This window comes from Oncorhynchus gorbuscha, linkage group LG09, assembly GCF_021184085.1.
Source record: "Oncorhynchus gorbuscha isolate QuinsamMale2020 ecotype Even-year linkage group LG09, OgorEven_v1.0, whole genome shotgun sequence".
NCBI classification, from domain to species: domain Eukaryota; kingdom Metazoa; phylum Chordata; class Actinopteri; order Salmoniformes; family Salmonidae; genus Oncorhynchus; species Oncorhynchus gorbuscha.
The window spans coordinates 93,802,301-93,823,710 of NC_060181.1; the positions used below are offsets into that span (position 1 = coordinate 93,802,301).

At 44.3% G+C, this 21,410-nt stretch overlaps 1 protein-coding gene across 2 annotated transcripts in view; it reads right to left on the reverse strand.

Annotated features, from left to right (window-relative positions):
• LOC124044278 (syntaxin-binding protein 5-like) overlaps positions 1-21,410 on the reverse strand; it is a 233,068-nt gene that overhangs the window by 145,832 nt on the left and 65,826 nt on the right. For both annotated transcript variants that reach the window (XM_046363921.1, XM_046363920.1), the window contains exons 3-4: positions 16,930-17,011; positions 9,359-9,459 (exon numbers count right to left, since the gene is read on the reverse strand). In XM_046363921.1, the coding sequence (XP_046219877.1) occupies positions 9,359-9,459; positions 16,930-17,011 (183 nt within the window). The remainder of the gene's footprint in view (positions 1-9,358; positions 9,460-16,929; positions 17,012-21,410) is intronic.

Sequence of the window (21,410 nt, forward strand, 5' to 3'; positions counted from 1 at the left end):
GTTACCCAGCCAATACAACCTACTACATATTACCCAGCCAATACAACCTACTACATGTTACCCCTCAATACAACCTACTACATGTTACCCCTCAATACAACCTACTACATGTTACCCCTCAATACAACCTACTACATGTTACCCCTCAATACAACCTACTACATGTTACCCCTCAATACAACCTACTACATGTTACCCAGACAATACAACCTACTACATGTTACCCCTCAATACAACCTACTACATGTTACCCCTCAATACAACCTACTACATGTTACCCCTCAATACAACCTACTACATGTTACCCAGACAATACAACCTACTACATGTTACCCAGCCAATACAACCTACTACATGTTACCCCTCAATACAACCTACTACATGTTACCCCTCAATACAACCTACTACATGTTACCCCTCAATACAACCTACTACATGTTACCCATCAATACAACCTACCACATGTTACCCCTCAATACAACCTACTACATGTTACCCAGCCAATACAACCTACTACATGTTACCCCTCAATACAACCTACTACATGTTACCCCTCAATACAACCTACTACATGTTACCCTCAATACAACCTACTACATGTACAACCTACCCAGCCAATACAACCTACTACATATTACCCAGCCAATACAACCTACTACATGTTACCCCTCAATACAACCTACTACATGTTACCCCTCAATACAACCTACTACATGTTACCCCTCAATACAACCTACTACATGTTACCCCTCAATACAACCTACTACATGTTACCCCTCAATACAACCTACTACATGTTACCCAGCCAATACAACCTACTACATGTTACCCAGCCAATACAACCTACTACATGTTACCCCTCAATACAACCTACTACATGTTACCCAGCCAATACAACCTACTACATGTTACCCAGCCAATACAACCTACTACATGTTACCCCTCAATACAACCTACTACATGTTACCCCTCAATACAACCTACTACATGTTACCCCTCAATACAACCTACTGCATGTTACTCCTCAATACAACCTACTACATGTTACCCCTCAATACAACCTACTGCATGTTACCCCTCAATACAACCTACTACATGTTACCCCTCAATACAACCTACTACATGTTACCCAGCCAATACAACCTACTACATGTTACCCAGTCAATACAACCTACTACATGTTACCCAGCCAATACAACCTACTACATGTTACCCCTCAATACAACATACTACATGTTACCCAGTCAATACAACCTACTACATGTTACCCAGCCAATACAACCTACTACATGTTACCCAGCCAATACAACTTACTACATGTTACCCCTCAATACAACCTACTACATGTTACCCCTCAATACAACCTACTACATGTTACCCCTCAATACAACCTACTACATGTTACCCCTCAATACAACCTACTACATGTTACCCCTCAATACAACCTACTACATGTTACCCCTCAATACAACCTACTACATGTTACCCAGCCAATACAACCTACTACATGTTACCCAGCCAATACAACCTACTACATGTTACCCCTCAATACAACATACTACATGTTACCCAGTCAATACAACCTACTACATGTTACCCAGCCAATACAACCTACTACATGTTACCCAGCCAATACAACCTACTACATGTTACCCCTCAATACAACCTACTACATGTTACCCCTCAATACAACCTACTACATGTTACCCCTCAATACAACCTACTACATGTTACCCCTCAATACAACCTACCACATGTTACCCCTCAATACAACCTACTACATGTTACCCAGCCAATACAACCTACTACATGTTACCCCTCAATACAACCTACTACATGTTACCCCTCAATACAACCTACTACATGTTACCCCTCAATACAACCTACTACATGTTACCCTCAATACAACCTACTACATGTTACCCCTCAATACAACCTACTACATGTTACCCCTCAATACAACCTACTACATGTTACCCAGCCAATACAACCTACTACATGTTACCCAGCCAATACAACCTACTACATGTTACCCCTCAATACAACCTACTACATGTTACCCAGCCAATACAACCTACTACATGTTACCCAGCCAATACAACCTACTACATGTTACCCCTCAATACAACCTACTACATGTTACCCCTCAATACAACCTACTACATGTTACCCCTCAATACAACCTACTGCATGTTACTCCTCAATACAACCTACTACATGTTACCCCTCAATACAACCTACTGCATGTTACCCCTCAATACAACCTACTACATGTTACCCCTCAATACAACCTACTACATGTTACCCAGCCAATACAACCTACTACATGTTACCCAGTCAATACAACCTACTACATGTTACCCAGCCAATACAACCTACTACATGTTACCCCTCAATATAACCTACTACATGTTACCCAGTCAATACAACCTACTACATGTTACCCAGCCAATACAACCTACTACATGTTACCCAGCCAATACAACCTACTACATGTTACCCCTCAATACAACCTACTACATGTTACCCCTCAATACAACCTACTACATGTTACCCCTCAATACAACCTACTACATGTTACCCCTCAATACAACCTACTACATGTTACCCCTCAATACAACCTACTACATGTTACCCCTCAATACAACCTACTACATGTTACCCAGCCAATACAACCTACTACATGTTACCCAGCCAATACAACCTACTACATGTTACCCCTCAATACAACCTACTACATGTTACCCCTCAATACAACCTACTACATGTTACCCCTCAATACAACCTACTACATGTTACCCAGCCAATACAACCTACTACATGTTACCCAGTCAATACAACCTACTACATGTTGCCCCTCAATACAACCTACTACATGTTACCCAGCCAATACAACCTACTACATGTTACCCCTCAATACAACCTACTACATGTTACCCAGCCAATACAACCTACTACATGTTACCCCTCAATACAACCTACTACATGTTACCCCTCAATACAACCTACTACATGTTACCCAGCCAATACAACCTACTACATGTTACCCAGCCAATACAACCTACTACATGTTACCCCTCAATACAACCTACTACATGTTACCCAGCCAATACAACCTACTACATGTTACCCAGCCAATACAACCTACTACATGTTACCCCTCAATACAACCTACTACATGTTACCCCTCAATACAACCTACTAGATGTTACCCCTCAATACAACCTACTGCATGTTACTCCTCAATACAACCTACTACATGTTACCCCTCAATACAACCTACTGCATGTTACCCCTCAATACAACCTACTACATGTTACCCCTCAATACAACCTACTACATGTTACCCAGCCAATACAACCTACTACATGTTACCCAGTCAATACAACCTACTACATGTTACCCAGCCAATACAACCTACTACATGTTACCCCTCAATATAACCTACTACATGTTACCCAGTCAATACAACCTACTACATGTTACCCAGCCAATACAACCTACTACATGTTACCCAGCCAATACAACCTACTACATGTTACCCCTCAATACAACCTACTACATGTTACCCCTCAATACAACCTACTACATGTTACCCCTCAATACAACCTACTACATGTTACCCCTCAATACAACCTACTACATGTTACCCCTCAATACAACCTACTACATGTTACCCCTCAATACAACCTACTACATGTTACCCAGCCAATACAACCTACTACATGTTACCCAGCCAATACAACCTACTACATGTTACCCCTCAATACAACCTACTACATGTTACCCCTCAATACAACCTACTACATGTTACCCCTCAATACAACCTACTACATGTTACCCAGCCAATACAACCTACTACATGTTACCCAGTCAATACAACCTACTACATGTTGCCCCTCAATACAACCTACTACATGTTACCCAGCCAATACAACCTACTACATGTTACCCCTCAATACAACCTACTACATGTTACCCCTCAATACAACCTACTACATGTTACCCCTCAATACAACCTACTACATGTTACCCAGCCAATACAACCTACTACATGTTACCCCTCAATACAACCTACTACATGTTACCCAGCCAATACAACCTACTACATGTTACCCCTCAATACAACCTACTACATGTTACCCCTCAATACAACCTACTACATGTTACCCAGCCAATACAACCTACTACATGTTACCCAGCCAATACAACCTACTACATGTTACCCCTCAATACAACCTACTACATGTTACCCAGCCAATACAACCTACTACATGTTACCCAGCCAATACAACCTACTACATGTTACCCCTCAATACAACCTACTACATGTTACCCAGCCAATACAACCTACTACATGTTACCCAGCCAATACAACCTACTACATGTTACCCCTCAATACAACCTACTACATGTTACCCAGCCAATACAACCTACTACATGTTACTCAGCCAATACAACCTACTACATGTTACCCAGCCAATACAACCTACTACATGTTACCCCTCAATACAACCTACTACATGTTACCCCTCAATACAACCTACTACATGTTACCCAGCCAATACAACCTACTACATGTTAGCCAGCCAATACAACCTACTACATGTTACCCCTCAATACAACCTACTACATGTTACCCCTCAATACAACCTACTACATGTTACCCAGCCAATACAACCTACTACATGTTACCCAGCCAATACAACCTACTACATGTTACCCCTCAATACAACCTACTACATGTTACCCAGCCAATACAACCTACTACATATTACCCAGCCAATACAACCTACTACATGTTACCCCTCAATACAACCTACTACATGTTACCCAGCCAATACAACCTACTACATGTTACCCCTCAATACAACCTACTACATGTTACCCAGCCAATACAACCTACTACATGTTAGCCAGCCAATACAACCTACTACATGTTACCCCTCAATACAACCTACTACATGTTACCCCTCAATACAACCTACTACATGTTACCCAGCCAATACAACCTACTACATGTTACCCAGCCAATACAACCTACTACATGTTACCCCTCAATACAACCTACTACATGTTACCCAGCCAATACAACCTACTACATATTACCCAGCCAATACAACCTACTACATGTTACCCCTCAATACAACCTACTACATGTTACCCAGCCAATACAACCTACTACATGTTACCCCTCAATACAACCTACTACATGTTACCCCTCAATACAACCTACTACATGTTACCCCTCAATACAACCTACTACATGTTACCCCTCAATACAACCTACTACATGTTACCCCTCAATACAACCTACTACATGTTACCCCTCAATACAACCTACTACATGTTACCCCTCAATACAACCTACTACATGTTACCCCTCAATACAACCTACTACATGTTACCCAGCCAATACAACCTACTACATGGGAGATATCAGACCAGGTTACATTCTGTTCTGCCTCTGGGATAGAATCAACTCATCCATGTTAGTGATGGGAGATATGAGACCAGGTTATGGGGCAGCAGGTAGCCTAGTGGATAGAGCATTGGGCCAGAAACCAAAAAGTTGTTGTATAGAATCCCTGAGCTGATAACGTACAAATCTGCCACTGAACAAGGCAGTTAACCCACTCTTCCTAGGCCGTCATTGCAAATAAGAATTTGTTCTTAACTGACTTGCCTAGTTAAATAAATATATATATATATATGGACCTTCACGGACCCTCCTTTTTCTTTCTAATCTCTTTCTTCAGTAGATAGATGCAGACACCAAGAAAATATCAGAGCAAAGTCGGAGAAAACATAATAAAATATTAAAGCAGAAGATACTCGTCTGACTCTGACATTTGAATGAATGGTGAACCTTGAGACAGGTAGACGGTGAACCTTGAGACAGGTAGACGGTGAACCTTGAGACAGGTAGACGGTGAACCTTGAGACAGGTAGACGGTGAACCTTGAGACAGGTAGACGGTGAACCTTGAGACAGGTAGACGGTGAACCTTGAGACAGGTAGATGGTGAACCTTGAGACAGGTAGATGGTGAACCTTGAGACAGGTAGACAGACGGTGAACCTTGAGACAGGTAGACAGACGGTGAACCTTGAGACAGGTAGACGGTGAACCTTGAGACAGGTAGACAGACGGTGAACCTTGAGACAGGTAGACAGACGGTGAACCTTGAGACAGGTAGACGGTGAACCTTGAGACAGGTAGATGGTGAACCTTGAGACAGGTAGACGGTGAACCTTGAGACAGGTAGACGGTGAACCTTGAGACAGGCAGATGGTGAACCTTGAGACAGGTAGACAGACGGTGAACCTTGAGACAGGTAGACGGTGAACCTTGAGACAGGTAGACGGTGAACCTTGAGACAGGTAGACGGACGGTGAACCTTGAGACAGGTAGATGGTGAACCTTGAGACAGGTAGACGGTGAACCTTGAGACAGGTAGACGGTGAACCTTGAGACAGGTAGACGGTGAACCTTGAGACAGGTATGCTCCGACGCTATCGGAGTCGGTGCAGCCAGCTGGTTTCTCCACGCATCGCGCTGGCAGAAACAAACATCTTTCTGGTAAGAAGAGGGGCGGGGGCGTATGCTTTATGGTTAACGTGACGTGGTGTGGTCAAAACAACATACAGGAACTCAAGTCCTTCTGTTCACCTGATTTAGAATTCCTCACACTCAAATGTCGACTGCATTATCTACCAAGGGAATTCTCTTCGATTATAATCACAGCCGTATATATCCCCCCCAAGCAGACACATCGATGGCTCTGAACAAACTTTATTTAACTCTTTGCAAACTGGAATCCATATATCCGGAGGCTGCATTCATTGTAGCTGGGGATTTTAACAAGGCTAATCTGAAAACAAGACTCCCTAAATTGTATCAGCATATCGATTACGCAACCAGGCCTGGAAAAACCTTGGATCATTGCTATTCTAACTTCCGCGACGCATATAAGGCCCTGCCCCGCTCTCCTTTCGGAAAAGCTGACCACGACTCCATTTTGTTGATCCCTGCCTACAGACAGAAACTAAAACAAGAAGCTCCCACGCTGAGGTCTGTTCAACGCTGGTCCGACCAATCTGATTCCACACTCCAAGACTGATTCCAACACGTGGACTGGGATATGTTTCGTATTGCGTCAGACAACAACATTGACGAATACGCTGATTCGGTGAGCGAGTTCATTAGAACGTGCGTTGAAGATGTCGTTCCCATAGCAACGATTAAAACATTCCCAAACCAGAAACAGTGGATTGATGGCAACATTCGCGTGAAACTGAAAGCGCAAACCACTGCTTTTAATCAGGGCAAGGTGACCGGAAACATGACCGAATACAAACAGTGTAACTATTCCCTCCGCAAGGCTATCAAACAAGTAAAGCGTTAGTACAGAGACAAAGTAGAATCTCAATTCAACGGCTCAGACACAAGAGGTATGTGGCAGGGTCTACAGTCAATCACAGACTACAAAAAGAAAGAAGAACCACCCCGTCACGGACCAGGATGTCTTGCTCCCAGGCAGACTAAATAACCTTTTTGCCCACTTTGAGGACAATACAGTGCCACTGACACGGCCCGCAACTAAAACATGCGGACTCTCTTCACTGCAGCGGACGTGAGGAAAACATTTAAACGTTTCAACCCTCGCAAGGCTGCGGGCCCAGACGGCATCCCCAGCCGCGCCCGCAGAGCATGCGCAGACCAGCTGGCTGGTGTGTTTACGGACATATTCAATCAATCCCTATCCTAGTCTGTTGTTCCCACATTCTTCAAGAGGGCCACCATTGTTCCTGTTCCCAAGAAAGCTAAGGTTACTGAGCTAAACGACTACCGCCCCGTAGCACTCACTTCCGTCATCATGAAGTGCTTTGAGAGACTAGTCAAGGACCATATCACCTCCACCCTGCCTGACACCCTAGACCCACTCCAATTTGCTTACCGCCCAAATAGGTCCACAGACGATGCAATCTCAACCACACTGCACACTGCCCTAACCCATCTGGACAAGAGGAATATAAGAGGAAAATAACCTCACACTCAACGTCAACAAACCTAAGGAGATGATTGTGGACTTCAGGAAACAGCAGAGGGAGCAGCTCCCATCCACATCGATGGAACAGTAGTGGAGAGGGTAGTAAGTTTTAAGTTCCTCGGCGTACACATCACAGACAAACTGAATTGGTCCACCCACACAGACAGCATCGTGAAGAAGGAGCAGCCGCGCCTCTTCAACCTCAGGAGGCTGAAGAAATTCGGCTTGTCACCAGCCTGGTACGACAACTGCTCCGCCCACAACCGTAAGGCTCTCCAGAGGGTAGTGAGGTCTGCACAACGCTTCACTGGGGGCATACTACCTGCCCTCCAGGACACCTACACCACCCGATGTCACAGGAAGGCCATAAAGAACATCAAGGACATCAACCACCCGAGCCACTGCCTGTTCACCCCGCTATCATCCAGAAGGCGAGGTCAGTACAGGTGCATCAAAGCTGGGACCAAGAGACTGAAAAACAGCTTCTATCTCAAGGCCATCAGACTGTTAAACAGCCACCACTAACATTGAGTGGCTGCTGCCAACACACTAACTCAACTCTAGCCACTTTAATAATGGGAATTGATGGGAAATGATGTAAAATATATCACTAGCCACTTTAAACAATGCTACCTAATATAATGTTTACATACCCTACATTATTCATCTCATATGTATGCGTATATACTGTACTCTATATCATCTACTGCATCTTTATGTAATACATGTATCACTAGCCACTTTAACTATGCCACTTTGTTTACATACTCATCTCATATGTATATACTGTACTCGATACCATCTACTGTATCTTGCCTATGCTGCTCTGTACCATCACTCATTCATATATCTTTATGTACATATTCTTTATCCCCTTACACTTGTGTCTATAAGGTAGTAGTTTTGGAATTGTTAGCTAGATTACTTGTTGGTTATTACTGCATTGTTGGAACTAGAAGCACAAGCATTTCGCTACACTCGCATTAACATCTGCTAACCATGTGTATGTGACAAATACATTTTGATTTGATTTAACTATAATGTATAATGTTTCATACACTTGCCTTGAAGTCTGATCCATCTCATTGAGCCATGAGATGTCAAACAGAAAATATTCCTGCATTTATGCAAGGTCCTATGTGTGTGTGTGTGTGTGTGTGTGTGTGTGTGTGTGTGTGTGTGTGTGTGTGTGTGTGTGTGTGTGTGTGTGTGTGTGTGTGTGTGTGTGTGTGTGTGTGTGTGTGTGTGTGTGTGTGTGTGTGTGTGTGTGTGTGTGTGTGTGTGTGTGTTTTACTGAAGTTCATACCTCTCCCTGTTGAATTTGAGCGAGTGCAGGATGGCTGGGCGTCTCTGGCGAAAGTTCCACAGGTGCAGTGTGTCATCTGCACATGCTGTGACCAGAGCTCCCTGAAGGAGAGGTACAGAACACAGACAGTCAGTACACCAGAGCTCCCTGAAGGAGAGGTACAGAACTCAGACAGTCAGTACACCAGAGCTCCCTGAAGGAGAGGTACAGAACACAGACAGTCAGTACACCAGAGCTCCCTGAAGGAGAGGTACAGAACACAGACAGTCAGTACACCAGAGCTCCCTGAAGGAGAGGTACAGAACACAGACAGTCAGTACACCAGAGCTCCCTGAAGGAGAGGTACAGAACACAGACAGTCAGTACACCAGAGCTCCCTGAAGGAGAGGTACAGAACACAGACAGTCAGTACACCAGAGCTCCCTGAAGGAGAGGTACAGAACACAGACAGTCAGTACACCAGAGCTCCCTGAAGGAGAGGTACAGAACTCAGACAGTCAGTACACCAGAGCTCCCTGTAAGGAGAGGTACAGAACTTGCAACTCAATTTCCTCCGAAGTGGGAGAAAGAGAAAGAGGAAGTGGAATAAAGAGAGGGAGGAAGTGGGAGAAAGAGAGGGAGGAAGTGGGAGAAAGAGAGGGAGGAAGTGGAAGAAAGAGAGGGAGGAAGTGGGAGAAAGAGAGGGAGGAAGTGGGAGAAAGAAAGGGAGGAAGTGGGAGAAAGAGGGAGGAATTGGGAGAAAGAGAGGGAGGAAGTGGAAGAAAGAGAGGGAGGAAGTGGAAGAAAGAGAGGGAGGAAGTGGGAGAAAGAGAGGGAGGAAGTGGGAGAAAGAAAGGGAGGAAGTGGGAGAAAGAGGGAGGAATTGGGAGAAAGAGAGGGAGGAAGTGGAAGAAAGAGAGGGAGGAAGTGGGAGAAAGAGAGGGAGGAATTGGGAGAAAGAGAGGGAGTAAGTGGGAGAAAGAGAGGGAGGGATTTACAATAGAGTTTGGGGATGAAAGAGAGAGTTGAGAAAGTTGTACTGCATGTGGTGCATGGTAGTATACTCAGCATGTACTGTACAGTTGAAGTAGACCTTTGCCAAATACATATAAAATCAGTTTTTCACAATTCCTGACATTTAATCTTAGTACAAATTCCCTGTCTTAGGTCAGATAGGATCACCACTTTATTTTAAGGATGTGAAAAGTCAGAATAATTGAAAGAAAGAATGATTTATTTCAGCTTTCATTTATTTCATCACATTCCCAGTGGGTCAGAAGTTTACATACACTCAATTAGTATTTGGTAGCATTGCCTTTAAATTGTTTAACTTGGGTCAAACTGACCCAACCTTAATCACTCCAACCTAAGTGTATGTAAATGTCCGACTTCACCTGTATAAGTTTGGATGTGGGGAGGCAGGTAGCCTAGCAGTTAATCTCTGAGCCGACTAGGTGAAAAATCTGCCGATGTTCCCTTGAGCAAGGCACTTAACCATAATTGCGTCTGTAAGTGGCTCTGCGTTAGAACTCCTGCTAAATGTCAAACATGTAAATGCTGTACGTGTCGACAGAGGGCAGACACCAGCAGATCAACTAGTCTCTGCAGACAGGAGCTGGACGTACAGAAACAGAGGGGGAGTGAAGTCCCCAGACACAGAGGTTGACAGTTATGACTTGGAAATGCAAACGTTACCCCTGGGCCAAACCCGGACGACTTTGTGCCAATTGTGCACCGGGGACTCCCAATCACAGCTGGTTATGATACAGCCTGGAATCAAACCAGGGTATGTAGTGATGCCTCTTGCACTGAGATGCAGTGCCTTAGACCGCTGTGATACATCCTGGAATCAAACCAAGGTCTGTAGTGATGCCGCTTGCACTGAGATGCAGTGCCTCAGACCGCTGTGATACAGCCTGGAATTGAACCAAGGTCTGTAGTGATGCCGCTTGCACTGAGATGCAGTGCCTCAGACCGCTGTGATACAGCCTGGAATCGAACCAGGGCATGTAGTGATGCCTCTTGCACTGAGATGCAGTGCCTTAGACCGCCGTGATACAGCCTGGAATCGAACCAGGGTATGTAGTGATGCCTCTTGCACTGAGATGCAGTGCCTCAGACCGCTACGCCACTCGGGAGCACAAAAGGAGAATGAGGGTATCAAGTTAGTTCAACACTTGAATGCCTCAAACTGAAATGCCGTGATGTAAAGTACTTAAGTAAACATACTTTTGAGTAGTACTTAATTAGTTTTTGAGTAGTACTTAAGTAGTTTTTGAGTAGTACTTAAGTAGTTTTTGAGTAGTACTTAAGTAGTTTTTGGGGGTATTTGTTCTTTACTATTTATATTTTTGAAAACTTTTACTTTTACTACATTACTGATGTATACTTTTTCCCTGACACACAATAGTACTCGTTACATTTCGAATGCTTAGCAGGACAGGAAAATGGTCCAATTCACACATTTCTCAAGAGAACATCACTGATCATCCCTGCTGCCTCTGATCTGGAGGACTCACTGAACACAAATGCTTCGTTTGTAAATTATGTCTCAGTGTTGGAGTGTTCCCCTGGCAATCCCTAAATTAAAAAAAACAGGAACACCATGCCGTCTGCTTTGCTAAATATAAGGAATGTGAAATTATTTACACTTTTACTTTTGATACTTAAGTATATTTTAGCAAATACATTCACTTTTTGATACTTAAGTATATTTTAGCAAATACATTCACTTTTTGATACTTAAGTATATTTTAGCAAATAAATTTACTTTTTGATACTTAAGTATATTTTAGCAAATAAATTTACTTTTTGATACTTAAGTATATTTTAGCAAATACATTCACTTTTTGATACTTAAGTATATTTTAGCAAATACATTCACTTTTTGATACTTAAGTATATTTAAAACTAAATACTTTTAGACATTTACTCAAGTAGTATTTTACTGGGTGACGTTCTCTTTTCTACTAAGGTACAGTATCTTTACTTTTACTACAGTATGACAGTTGGTGTACTTCTTCCACCACTACCGAAATGTCTGGGGGGGCAGCCTTAATAGACGTCCACATCATCTGAGCCCAAGGGAGCAGTTGTTGTTGGAGGTTAACTGGCTTGGCAAGTGCCATTAAACTGAGAAAAGAGACATCTGGGACGCCGTCGTTTCTCACTGGGGGAAAATGTACACGTTCTCACTAAAAGGATTGAAAATTAGGTGTCAGTTCAGCTCCCACCTCTAGTTGTGTCCCTGTAGAGCTATAACCCTGTAGACGTCAGCTATAACCCTGTAGACGTCAACTATAACCCTGTAGACGTCAGCTATAACCCTGTAGACGTCAGCTATAACCCTGTAGAGCTATAACCCTGTAGACGTCAGCTATAACCCTGTAGACGTCAGCTATAACCCTGTAGAGCTATAACCCTGTAGACGTCAGCTATAACCCTGTAGAGCTATAACCCTGTAGACGTCAACTATAACCCTGTAGACGTCAACTATAACCCTGTAGACGTCAGCTATAACCCTGTAGACGTCAGCTATAACCCTGTAGACGTCAGCTATAACCCTGTAGACGTCAACTATAACCCTGTAGACGTCAGCTATAACCCTGTAGAGCTATAACCCTGTAGAGGTCAGCTATAACCCTGTAGAGCTATAACCCTGTAGAGCTATAACCCTGTAGACGTCAGCTATAACCCTGTAGACGTCAGCTATAACCCTGTAGACGTCAGCTATAACCCTGTAGACGTCAGCTATAACCCTGTAGAGCTATAACCCTGTAGACGTCAGCTATAACCCAGTAGACGTCAGCTATAACCCTGTAGAGCTATAACCCTGTAGACGTCAGCTATAACCCTGTAGACGTCAGCTATAACCCTGTAGACGTCAGCTATAACCCTGTAGACGTCAGCTATAACCCTGTAGACGTCAGCTATAACCCTGTAGACGTCAGCTATAACCCTGTAGACGTCAGCTATAACCCTGTAGACGTCAGCTATAACCCTGTAGACGTCAGCTATAACCCTGTAGACATGTTCCTATAACCCTGTAGACGTCAGCTATAACCCTGTAGACGTCAGCTATAACCCTGTAGACGTCAGCTATAACCCTGTAGACGTCAGCTATAACCCTGTAGACGTCAGCTATAACCCTGTAGACGTCAGCTATAACCCTGTAGACATCAGCTATAACCCTGTAGACGTCAGCTATAACCCTGTAGACGTCAGCTATAACCCTGTAGACGTCAGCTATAACCCTGTAGACGTCAGCTATAACCCTGTAGACGTCAGCTATAACCCTGTAGACATGTTCCTATAACCCTGTAGACGTCAGCTATAACCCTGTAGACGTCAGCTATAACCCTGTAGACGTCAGCTATAACCCTGTAGACGTCAGCTATAACCCTGTAGACGTCAGCTATAACCCTGTAGACGTCAGCTATAACCCTGTAGACGTCAGCTATACATGTAACCAATTATCTGAAGTCTGAACATCAGGAACATCATGTTCTTTCCAATTATCTGAAGCGCTCGCTTTAGGTGCTCTGATTTGTGCCAATGATTTTAGATGTTTGTTTAGCTAAAATAAGTGTTGTTCAAACAAACCAGAATGAATGACATATGAGAGAATACATTATTTATTGTTGTTGAGTAATACTTGTTTCAGTTAACGACTCATTCATTTCTTTTCTCGTCAATGTGAGATATTGACCTTTACTGTGTATAACCTCTCCCTCCCTGTTAAAAACATGACAGCTACTCATAACAGCATATTAGCATATGGGTGATATGAGTCTGTTTATAAAACCACAATAAATTAACCTCCACAACATAATTAAGCAGCAGGGAAAATACTGAACGACATAATTGCTTGTGTCTCTCACCCTCTTTGCCCAATTTGGTGTCGCTGAACCCTTATCCTGTTTCAGAGAGCTCTGGGTGTGTTGGGTGACGAATAGCTTTAACTCGGATATGCTCAACTATAAGGGAGTGAAAGTCAGCTCCTTCAGCTCTGTGTTCCTTCAGCTCTGTGCTCCTTCAGCTCTGTGATCCTTCAGCTCCTTGTTCCTACAGCTCCTTGTTCCTTCAGCTCCTTGTTCCTTCAGCTCTGTGTTCCTTCAGCCTTGTGTTCCTTCAGCGCTGTGGTCCTTCAGCTCCGTGTTCCTTCAGCTCTGTGTTCCTTCAGCTCCTTGTTCCTTCAGCTCTGTGTTCCTTCAGCGCTGTGGTCCTTCAGCTCCGTGTTCCTTCAGCTCCTTGTTCCTTCAGCTCCTTGTTCCTTCAGCTCTGTGATCCTTCAGCTCTGTGTTCCTTCAGCTCCTTGTTCCTTCAGCTCTGTGTTCCTTCAGCTCCTTGTTCCTTCAGCTCTGTGTTCCTTCAGCTCTGTGATCCTTCAGCTCCTTGTTCCTTCAGCTCCTTGTTCCTTCAGCTCCTTGTTCCTTGAGCTCTGTGTTACTTTAACTCTTTTTGGGGGGGCAATTTTGGTCTGCCTATCTCTTACGCATATTTTGTTATTCCTACTTCCTACCACTCTCTATCACTATCTCCCTCATTTATTATTTTGTTGCATTTCTCCATATCACCGCAACTTCCCCTCAATCTCTCTCTATCTAGTTATCTCTCTCTCTCTCTCTCTCTCTCTCTCTCTCTCTCTCTCTCTCTCTCTCTCTCTCTCTCTCTCTCTCTCTCTATCTAGTTATCTCTCTCTCTCTCTCTCTCTCTCTCTCTCTCTCTCTCTCTCTCTCTCTCTCTCTCTCTCTCTCTCTCTCTCTCTCTCTCTCTCTCTCTCTCTCTCTCTCTCTCTCTCTCTCTCTCTCTCTCTAGTTATCTAGTTATCTCTCTCTCTCTCTCTCTCTCTCTCTCTCTCTCTCTCTCTCTCTCTCTCTCTCTCTCTCTCTCTCTCTCTCTCTCTCTCTCTCTCTCTCTCTCTCTCTCTCTCTCTCTCTCTCTCTCTCTCTCTCTCTCTCTCTCTCTCTCTCTCTCCCTCCCTCCCTCCCTCCCTCCCTCCCTCCCCCTCCCTCCCTCCCTCCCTCCCTCCCTCCCTCCCTCCCTCCCCTCCCTCTCCCTCTCTCTCTCTCTCTCTCTCTCTCTCTCTCTCTCTCTCTCTCTCTCTGATGCCACTAGCAGGGAGGTAATCCGTTGTGTGTGCTTGTCAATCATGATCCTGTCACTCAGACTAGTGACACGGGACACTGTATGCCTATTGTGTTAACATAAACTAGCTCTCTGTCACCTCTCTTCAAAGAAATGCCAAAGAGCGCAGGAACGAAACGAGGAAAATTACAAATTGCAAAGAGGGGAATAGGGAAGGGACGGGGAGACAGATAAAGTGGAGGAGAGGAGGAGAGGAGGGGGAGCAGCTATTAAACAAGTCTTGGAGAGGAGGAGAGGAAGAGAGCAGCTATTAAACAAGTCTTGGAGAGGAAGAGAGGAAGAGAGGAGGGGGAGCAGCTATTAAACAAGTCTTGGAGAGGAAGAGAGGAAGAGAGGAGGGGGAGCAGCTATTAAACAAGTCTTGGAGAGGAGGTGAGGAAGAGAGGAGGGGGAGCAGCTATTAAACAAGTCTTGGAGAGGAGGAGAGGAAGAGAGGAGGGGGAACAGCTATTAAACAAGTCTTGGAGAGGAGGAGAGGAAGAGAGGAAGAGAGCAGCTATTAAACAAGTCTTGGAGAGGAAGAGAGGAAGAGAGGAGGGGGAGAGGCTATTAAACAAGTCTTGGAGAGGAGGAGAGGAGGAGAGGAAGAGAGGAAGAGAGCAGCTATTAAACAAGTCTTGGAGAGGAAGAGAGGAAGAGAGGAGGGGGAGAGGCTATTAAACAAGTCTTGGAGAGGAGGAGAGGAGGAGAGGAGGGGAGCAGCTATTAAACACGTCTTGGAGAGGAAGAGAGGAAGAGAGGAGGGGGAGCAGCTATTAAACAAGTCTTGGAGAGGAAGAGAGGAGGGGGAGCAGCTACTAAACAAGTCTTGGAAAGGAAGAGAGGAGGGGGAGCAGCTATTAAACAAGTCTTGGAGAGGAAGAGGGGAAGAGAGTAGGGGGAGCAGCTATTAAACAAGTCTTGGAGAGGAGCTGAGGAAGAGAGGAGGGGGAGCGGCTATTAAACAAGTATTGGAGAGGAGGAGAGGAAGAGGGGAAGAGAGTAGGGGGAGCAGCTATTAAACAAGTCTTGGAGAGGAGGTGAGGAAGAGAGGAGGGGGAGCGGCTATTAAACAAGTCTTGGAGAGGAGGAGAGGAAGAGAGGGGGGGAGCAGCTATTAAACAAGTCTTGGAGAGGAAGAGATGAGGAAGGTGGTTGGGGGTAAAACACTCAGATTCCAGAACAGATTGTTTGTCCTTAAATGGCAGAGAGAGAATGCCAACTAAATACTGTATTCCAACTCTCCTCTTTTTTTACCTTTATTTAACTAGGCAAGTTAAGAACAAATTCTTATTTTCAATGACAGCCTAGTGGGTTAACTGCCTTGTTCAGGGGCAGAACAACAGATTTGTACCTTGTCATCTTGGGGATTTGAACTTGCAACCTTCCAGTTACTAGTCCAACACTCTAACCACTAGGCTACCCTGTCGCCCCAGATAAGGTGAATAGAATAGAAGCAGTCCTACCTCATTGATGAGGAACTGTAGCTGGAGAACAGCGGCTCCACTCTCATGCTGGCTGTAGCAGTCCACACCAGGCCGGCCCAGTCTGATGACATCACACAGTCAAGGAAACATCTAGGAAGTAGGACGTATTGACATAGCGCAACACAATGTATAACACCACACACACACACACACACCAACTGTTACACCACTTGATACACTAGAAAATAGTATTTTTGTACAATATACAGTATTAGTCACAATACATACAAAAAGTTCTATCAAAATAAATGTAAAAAAAACTCTGCCAACCGTCCTTGCAGATGCAGGTGGATGAAAAGTCTAAATAAATCGCTGAGCGTCGTGACCTACCATTCACAAAGGGCTCTTCAGGTCCTGTTACCTACCATTCACAAAGGGCTCTTCGGGTCCTGTTACCTACCATTCACAAAGGGCTCTTCAGGTCCTGTTACCTACCATTCACAAAGGGCTCTTCAGGTCCTGTTAACTACCATTCACAAAGGGCTCTTCAAGTCCTGTTACCTACCATTCACAAAGGGCTCTTCAGGTCCTGTTACCTACCATTCACTAAGGGCTCTTCAGGTCCTGTTACCTACCATTCACAAAGGGCTCTTCAGGTCCTGTTACCTACCATTCACAAAGGGCTCTTCAGGTCCTGTTACCTACCATTCGCCAGAGCTGTTCCAGATGGTGATGGAGCAGATCTTACTAGTGGAGGGAGTACAACGCTACCTGGAGTATAACGCCACCTGGAGTACAACGCTACCTGGAGTACAACGCTACCTGGAGTACAACGCCACCTGGAGTACAACGCTACCTGGAGTACAACGCCACCTGGAGTACAACGCTACCTGGAGTACAACGCCACCTGGAGTACAACGCCACCTGGAGTACAACGCCACCTGGAGTACAACGCTACCTGGAGTACAACGCCGCCTGGAGTACAACGCCACCTGGAGTATAACGCCACCTGGAGTACAACGCTACCTGGAGTACAACGCTACCTGGAGTACAACGCCTCCTGGAGTACAACGCCACCTGGAGTACAACGCTACCTGGAGTACAACGCTACCTAGAGTACAACGCCACCTGGAGTACAACGCTACCTGGAGTACAACGCCACCTGGAGTACAACGCTACCTAGAGTACAACGCCACCTGGAGTACAACGCCACCTGGAGTACAACGCTACCTAGAGTACAACGCCACCTGGAGTACAACGCTACCTGGAGTACAACGCCACCTGGAGTACAACGCTACCTGGAGTACAACGCCACCTGGAGTACAACGCCACCTGGAGTACAACGCTACCTGGAGTACAACGCCACCTGGAGTACAAGGCCACCTGGAGTACAACGCCACCTGGAGTACAACGCTACCTGGAGTACAACGCTACCTGGAGTACAAGGAGTACAACGCTGTTGTCGTTACTGGAGAGGATGAAGAGGACCATCTCCAGAACTTGGATGTGACCTCACAAAGACTGAAGGACTACGGACTGTGCCCTCACAGAGACTGAAGGACTACGGACTGCGACCTCGCAGACTGAAGGACTACAGACTGTGCCCTCACAGAGACTGAAGGACTACGGACTGCGACCTCACAGAGACTGAAGGACTACGGACTGCGACCTCACAGAGACTGAAGGACTACAGACTGTGCCCTCACAGAGACTGAAGGACTACGGACTGCGACCTCGCAGACTGAAGGACTACGGACTGCGACCTCACAGAGACTGAAGGACTACAGACTGTGCCCTCACAGAGACTGAAGGACTACGGACTGCGACCTCGCAGACTGAAGGACTACAGACTGTGCCCTCACAGAGACCGAAGGACTACGGACTGCGACCTCACAGACTGAAGGACAACGGACTGCGACCTCACAGAGACTGAAGGACTACGGACTGCGAGTTCGCAAGGACAAATGTGTATTCTTCATTTCCGGTAAGCACACACCGACGACATCAAGTAAGAACAAGTCAGAACTGCATTGCACTGAAGTGCAACGTAGATGGATTCTCCAGGTTACCGACTACCTGTTGTCATGCTACTTGGGGACATAAATGTCAGACCCCGGTAAGACTAGCTTTTCGGATTAATGGGGACGGTAATTAATCAAATAAAAATGCTGGAGTCACTTCAAAGTGGACATCTTCTACTTCAAAGAAGTGGAAAAATGCACCAGACACTTCAACACAGAGAAACACAATAAAAGACCCGGTGTTATCTGCAGTGATGGACATCATCATCATCATCATCATCATCATCATCATCATCATCATCATCATCATCATCATCATCATCATCATCATCATCATCATCATCAAAGGAGCTGCGCTGGAACTGAAACCGTGATCTTTGCAGGAGAACTGAGCTGTCGGTCCAGTTGTCTGCTCTGGGGGAGGGGGGGGTTGACTAATCTCATAAATGTCGTAAAATGCCGTAATTTGATTGATTTACGTCTTTGGTAGTACAGTAATCAAATATTTGGCTTTAAATTATGAACAGTTGGCTCTATCAACTCAGGGGAGACAAAAAACATATGAAAGAGACCATACACATCTACTTTTTCAACTAGTTTTTCAACTAGTTGCACACAAAAAACCGATAGGGAATAACCTGCTCATCCTTCGGCAGCTTGCTTGCCAATGCATGCATTGTCCCAACCAAGCACCCAAGCCAACTGGCTAAAGTTGGCTAGCTTGCTAGCTAGCTACTTCCAGACACAAGTGAGAGAACACCTCTCTCTTACCATTTTACTTGCTGTAGCAGAGCTGGTTAGGCTGTTATCTAGAGCGTTCGTGACTAACTATAACTTTTTTGCCTACGTTTACTGACATTTTCAACGGGTGTTGCACGTTTGTAAATTAATCTGTTTATCTGCGCTCTGGCACACTCAGACAAGAGTGTTCTGAAATCAGAGTAAATAGCTTGCCAGAGTGAATTTGTGAACTCAAGAGATATGCTAACTGCAAACAGTTGTTCAACATAGCTAGCTAGCAAAGCGATTAACATTTCTTGCTAGCTAACCAAATTACATGTGCATCTCTAGCTGTATAGCCACCCAAAAAATGATACGAGGGGAAAAACTCGAAAGTCAAGCCACTCACTCGCCCTCTCCTCCAATGACATGACATCCTCTAGGCAGATAGCTAGCTATCTCACTGACATTAGGCTCTGTGATGTTAGCTCTCTACATAAATGTATATTTTGGCATATTAGCCACGTTATGACTAACTTGTGATCATTGCCCTTGCTTGTTTAATTGTATTGACATTCCCAGTCTTAGTTAAAGTTACAGTCGTCCGTTTTTGTCCAACAAATGGAGTCATTGAAACTGAAACAGTGCATCCCGAATGGAGACAGCAACCAATGTACCAGGCCAACTGTCATTTACAACTTGATAGCAGTATTTTTTGGACAACCAAGAACTATATTGGTGAATGATATTATATTAAGGATATAATAATATTATATTATATTAAAAAATAACCTATTTTTCAAACCCCTTATAAAGTATAAAGTTGGTTTTGTAGCATAAACTGGGAATTTTATGTGTTTGATATTAGTAGTGTCTGTTTGTTTCATATTTACATTTACATTTAAGTCATTTAGCAGACGCTCTTATCCAGAGCGACTTACAAATCAAGTTAGTTAACACACAATCAGTTCTACTTTAAAATAAACCATCAATTGGGAATTATCCTATCAATCTGTCTCTTGCTTTTCATATTTGTCCTCTCTCCTCTGTCTCTCTCTCCTCTGTCTCTCTCCATACCCCTCTTACTATGAAATCGATAGAACCACTTGGGGAAAAAAAATCAAAGGCCTCACAATCGGCTCAGTAAAATCGAGTTGACAGGGCCTTCCAAGCATCCATGTTACATAAGGAGATTTGTATCCCTCTAGTCTGTCTCCATGCACAGCCAATATATTAAGCACAGTTGCTGTCCAGTTCATTTGAGCTTGAACGCTATTTATTCTCTCCCCAAAGCCTTTAAAAAATCACATAACAACTAGATTACAGTTACATTACAGGTACTTTACAACAAGGTCACAGTTACATTACAACCACTTTACAGGTACTTTACAACAAGGTCAGAGTTACATTACAACCACATTACAGGTACTTTACAGGTACTTTACAACAAGGTCACAGTTACATTACAACCACATTACAGGTACTTTACAGGTACTTTACAACAAGGTCACAGTTACATAACAACTAGATTACAGGTACTTTACAACAAGGTCATAGTTACATAACAACTAGATGACAGTTACTTTACAACAAGGTCACAGTCACATAACTACTTTACAGGTACTTTACAACAAGGTCACAGTTACATAACAACTAGATGACAGTTACTTTACAACAAGGTCACAGTCACATAACTACTTTACAGGTACTTTACAACAAGGTCACAGTTACATTAAAACCACATTACAGGTACATGACATAAGCAAGAATGGCCTATTG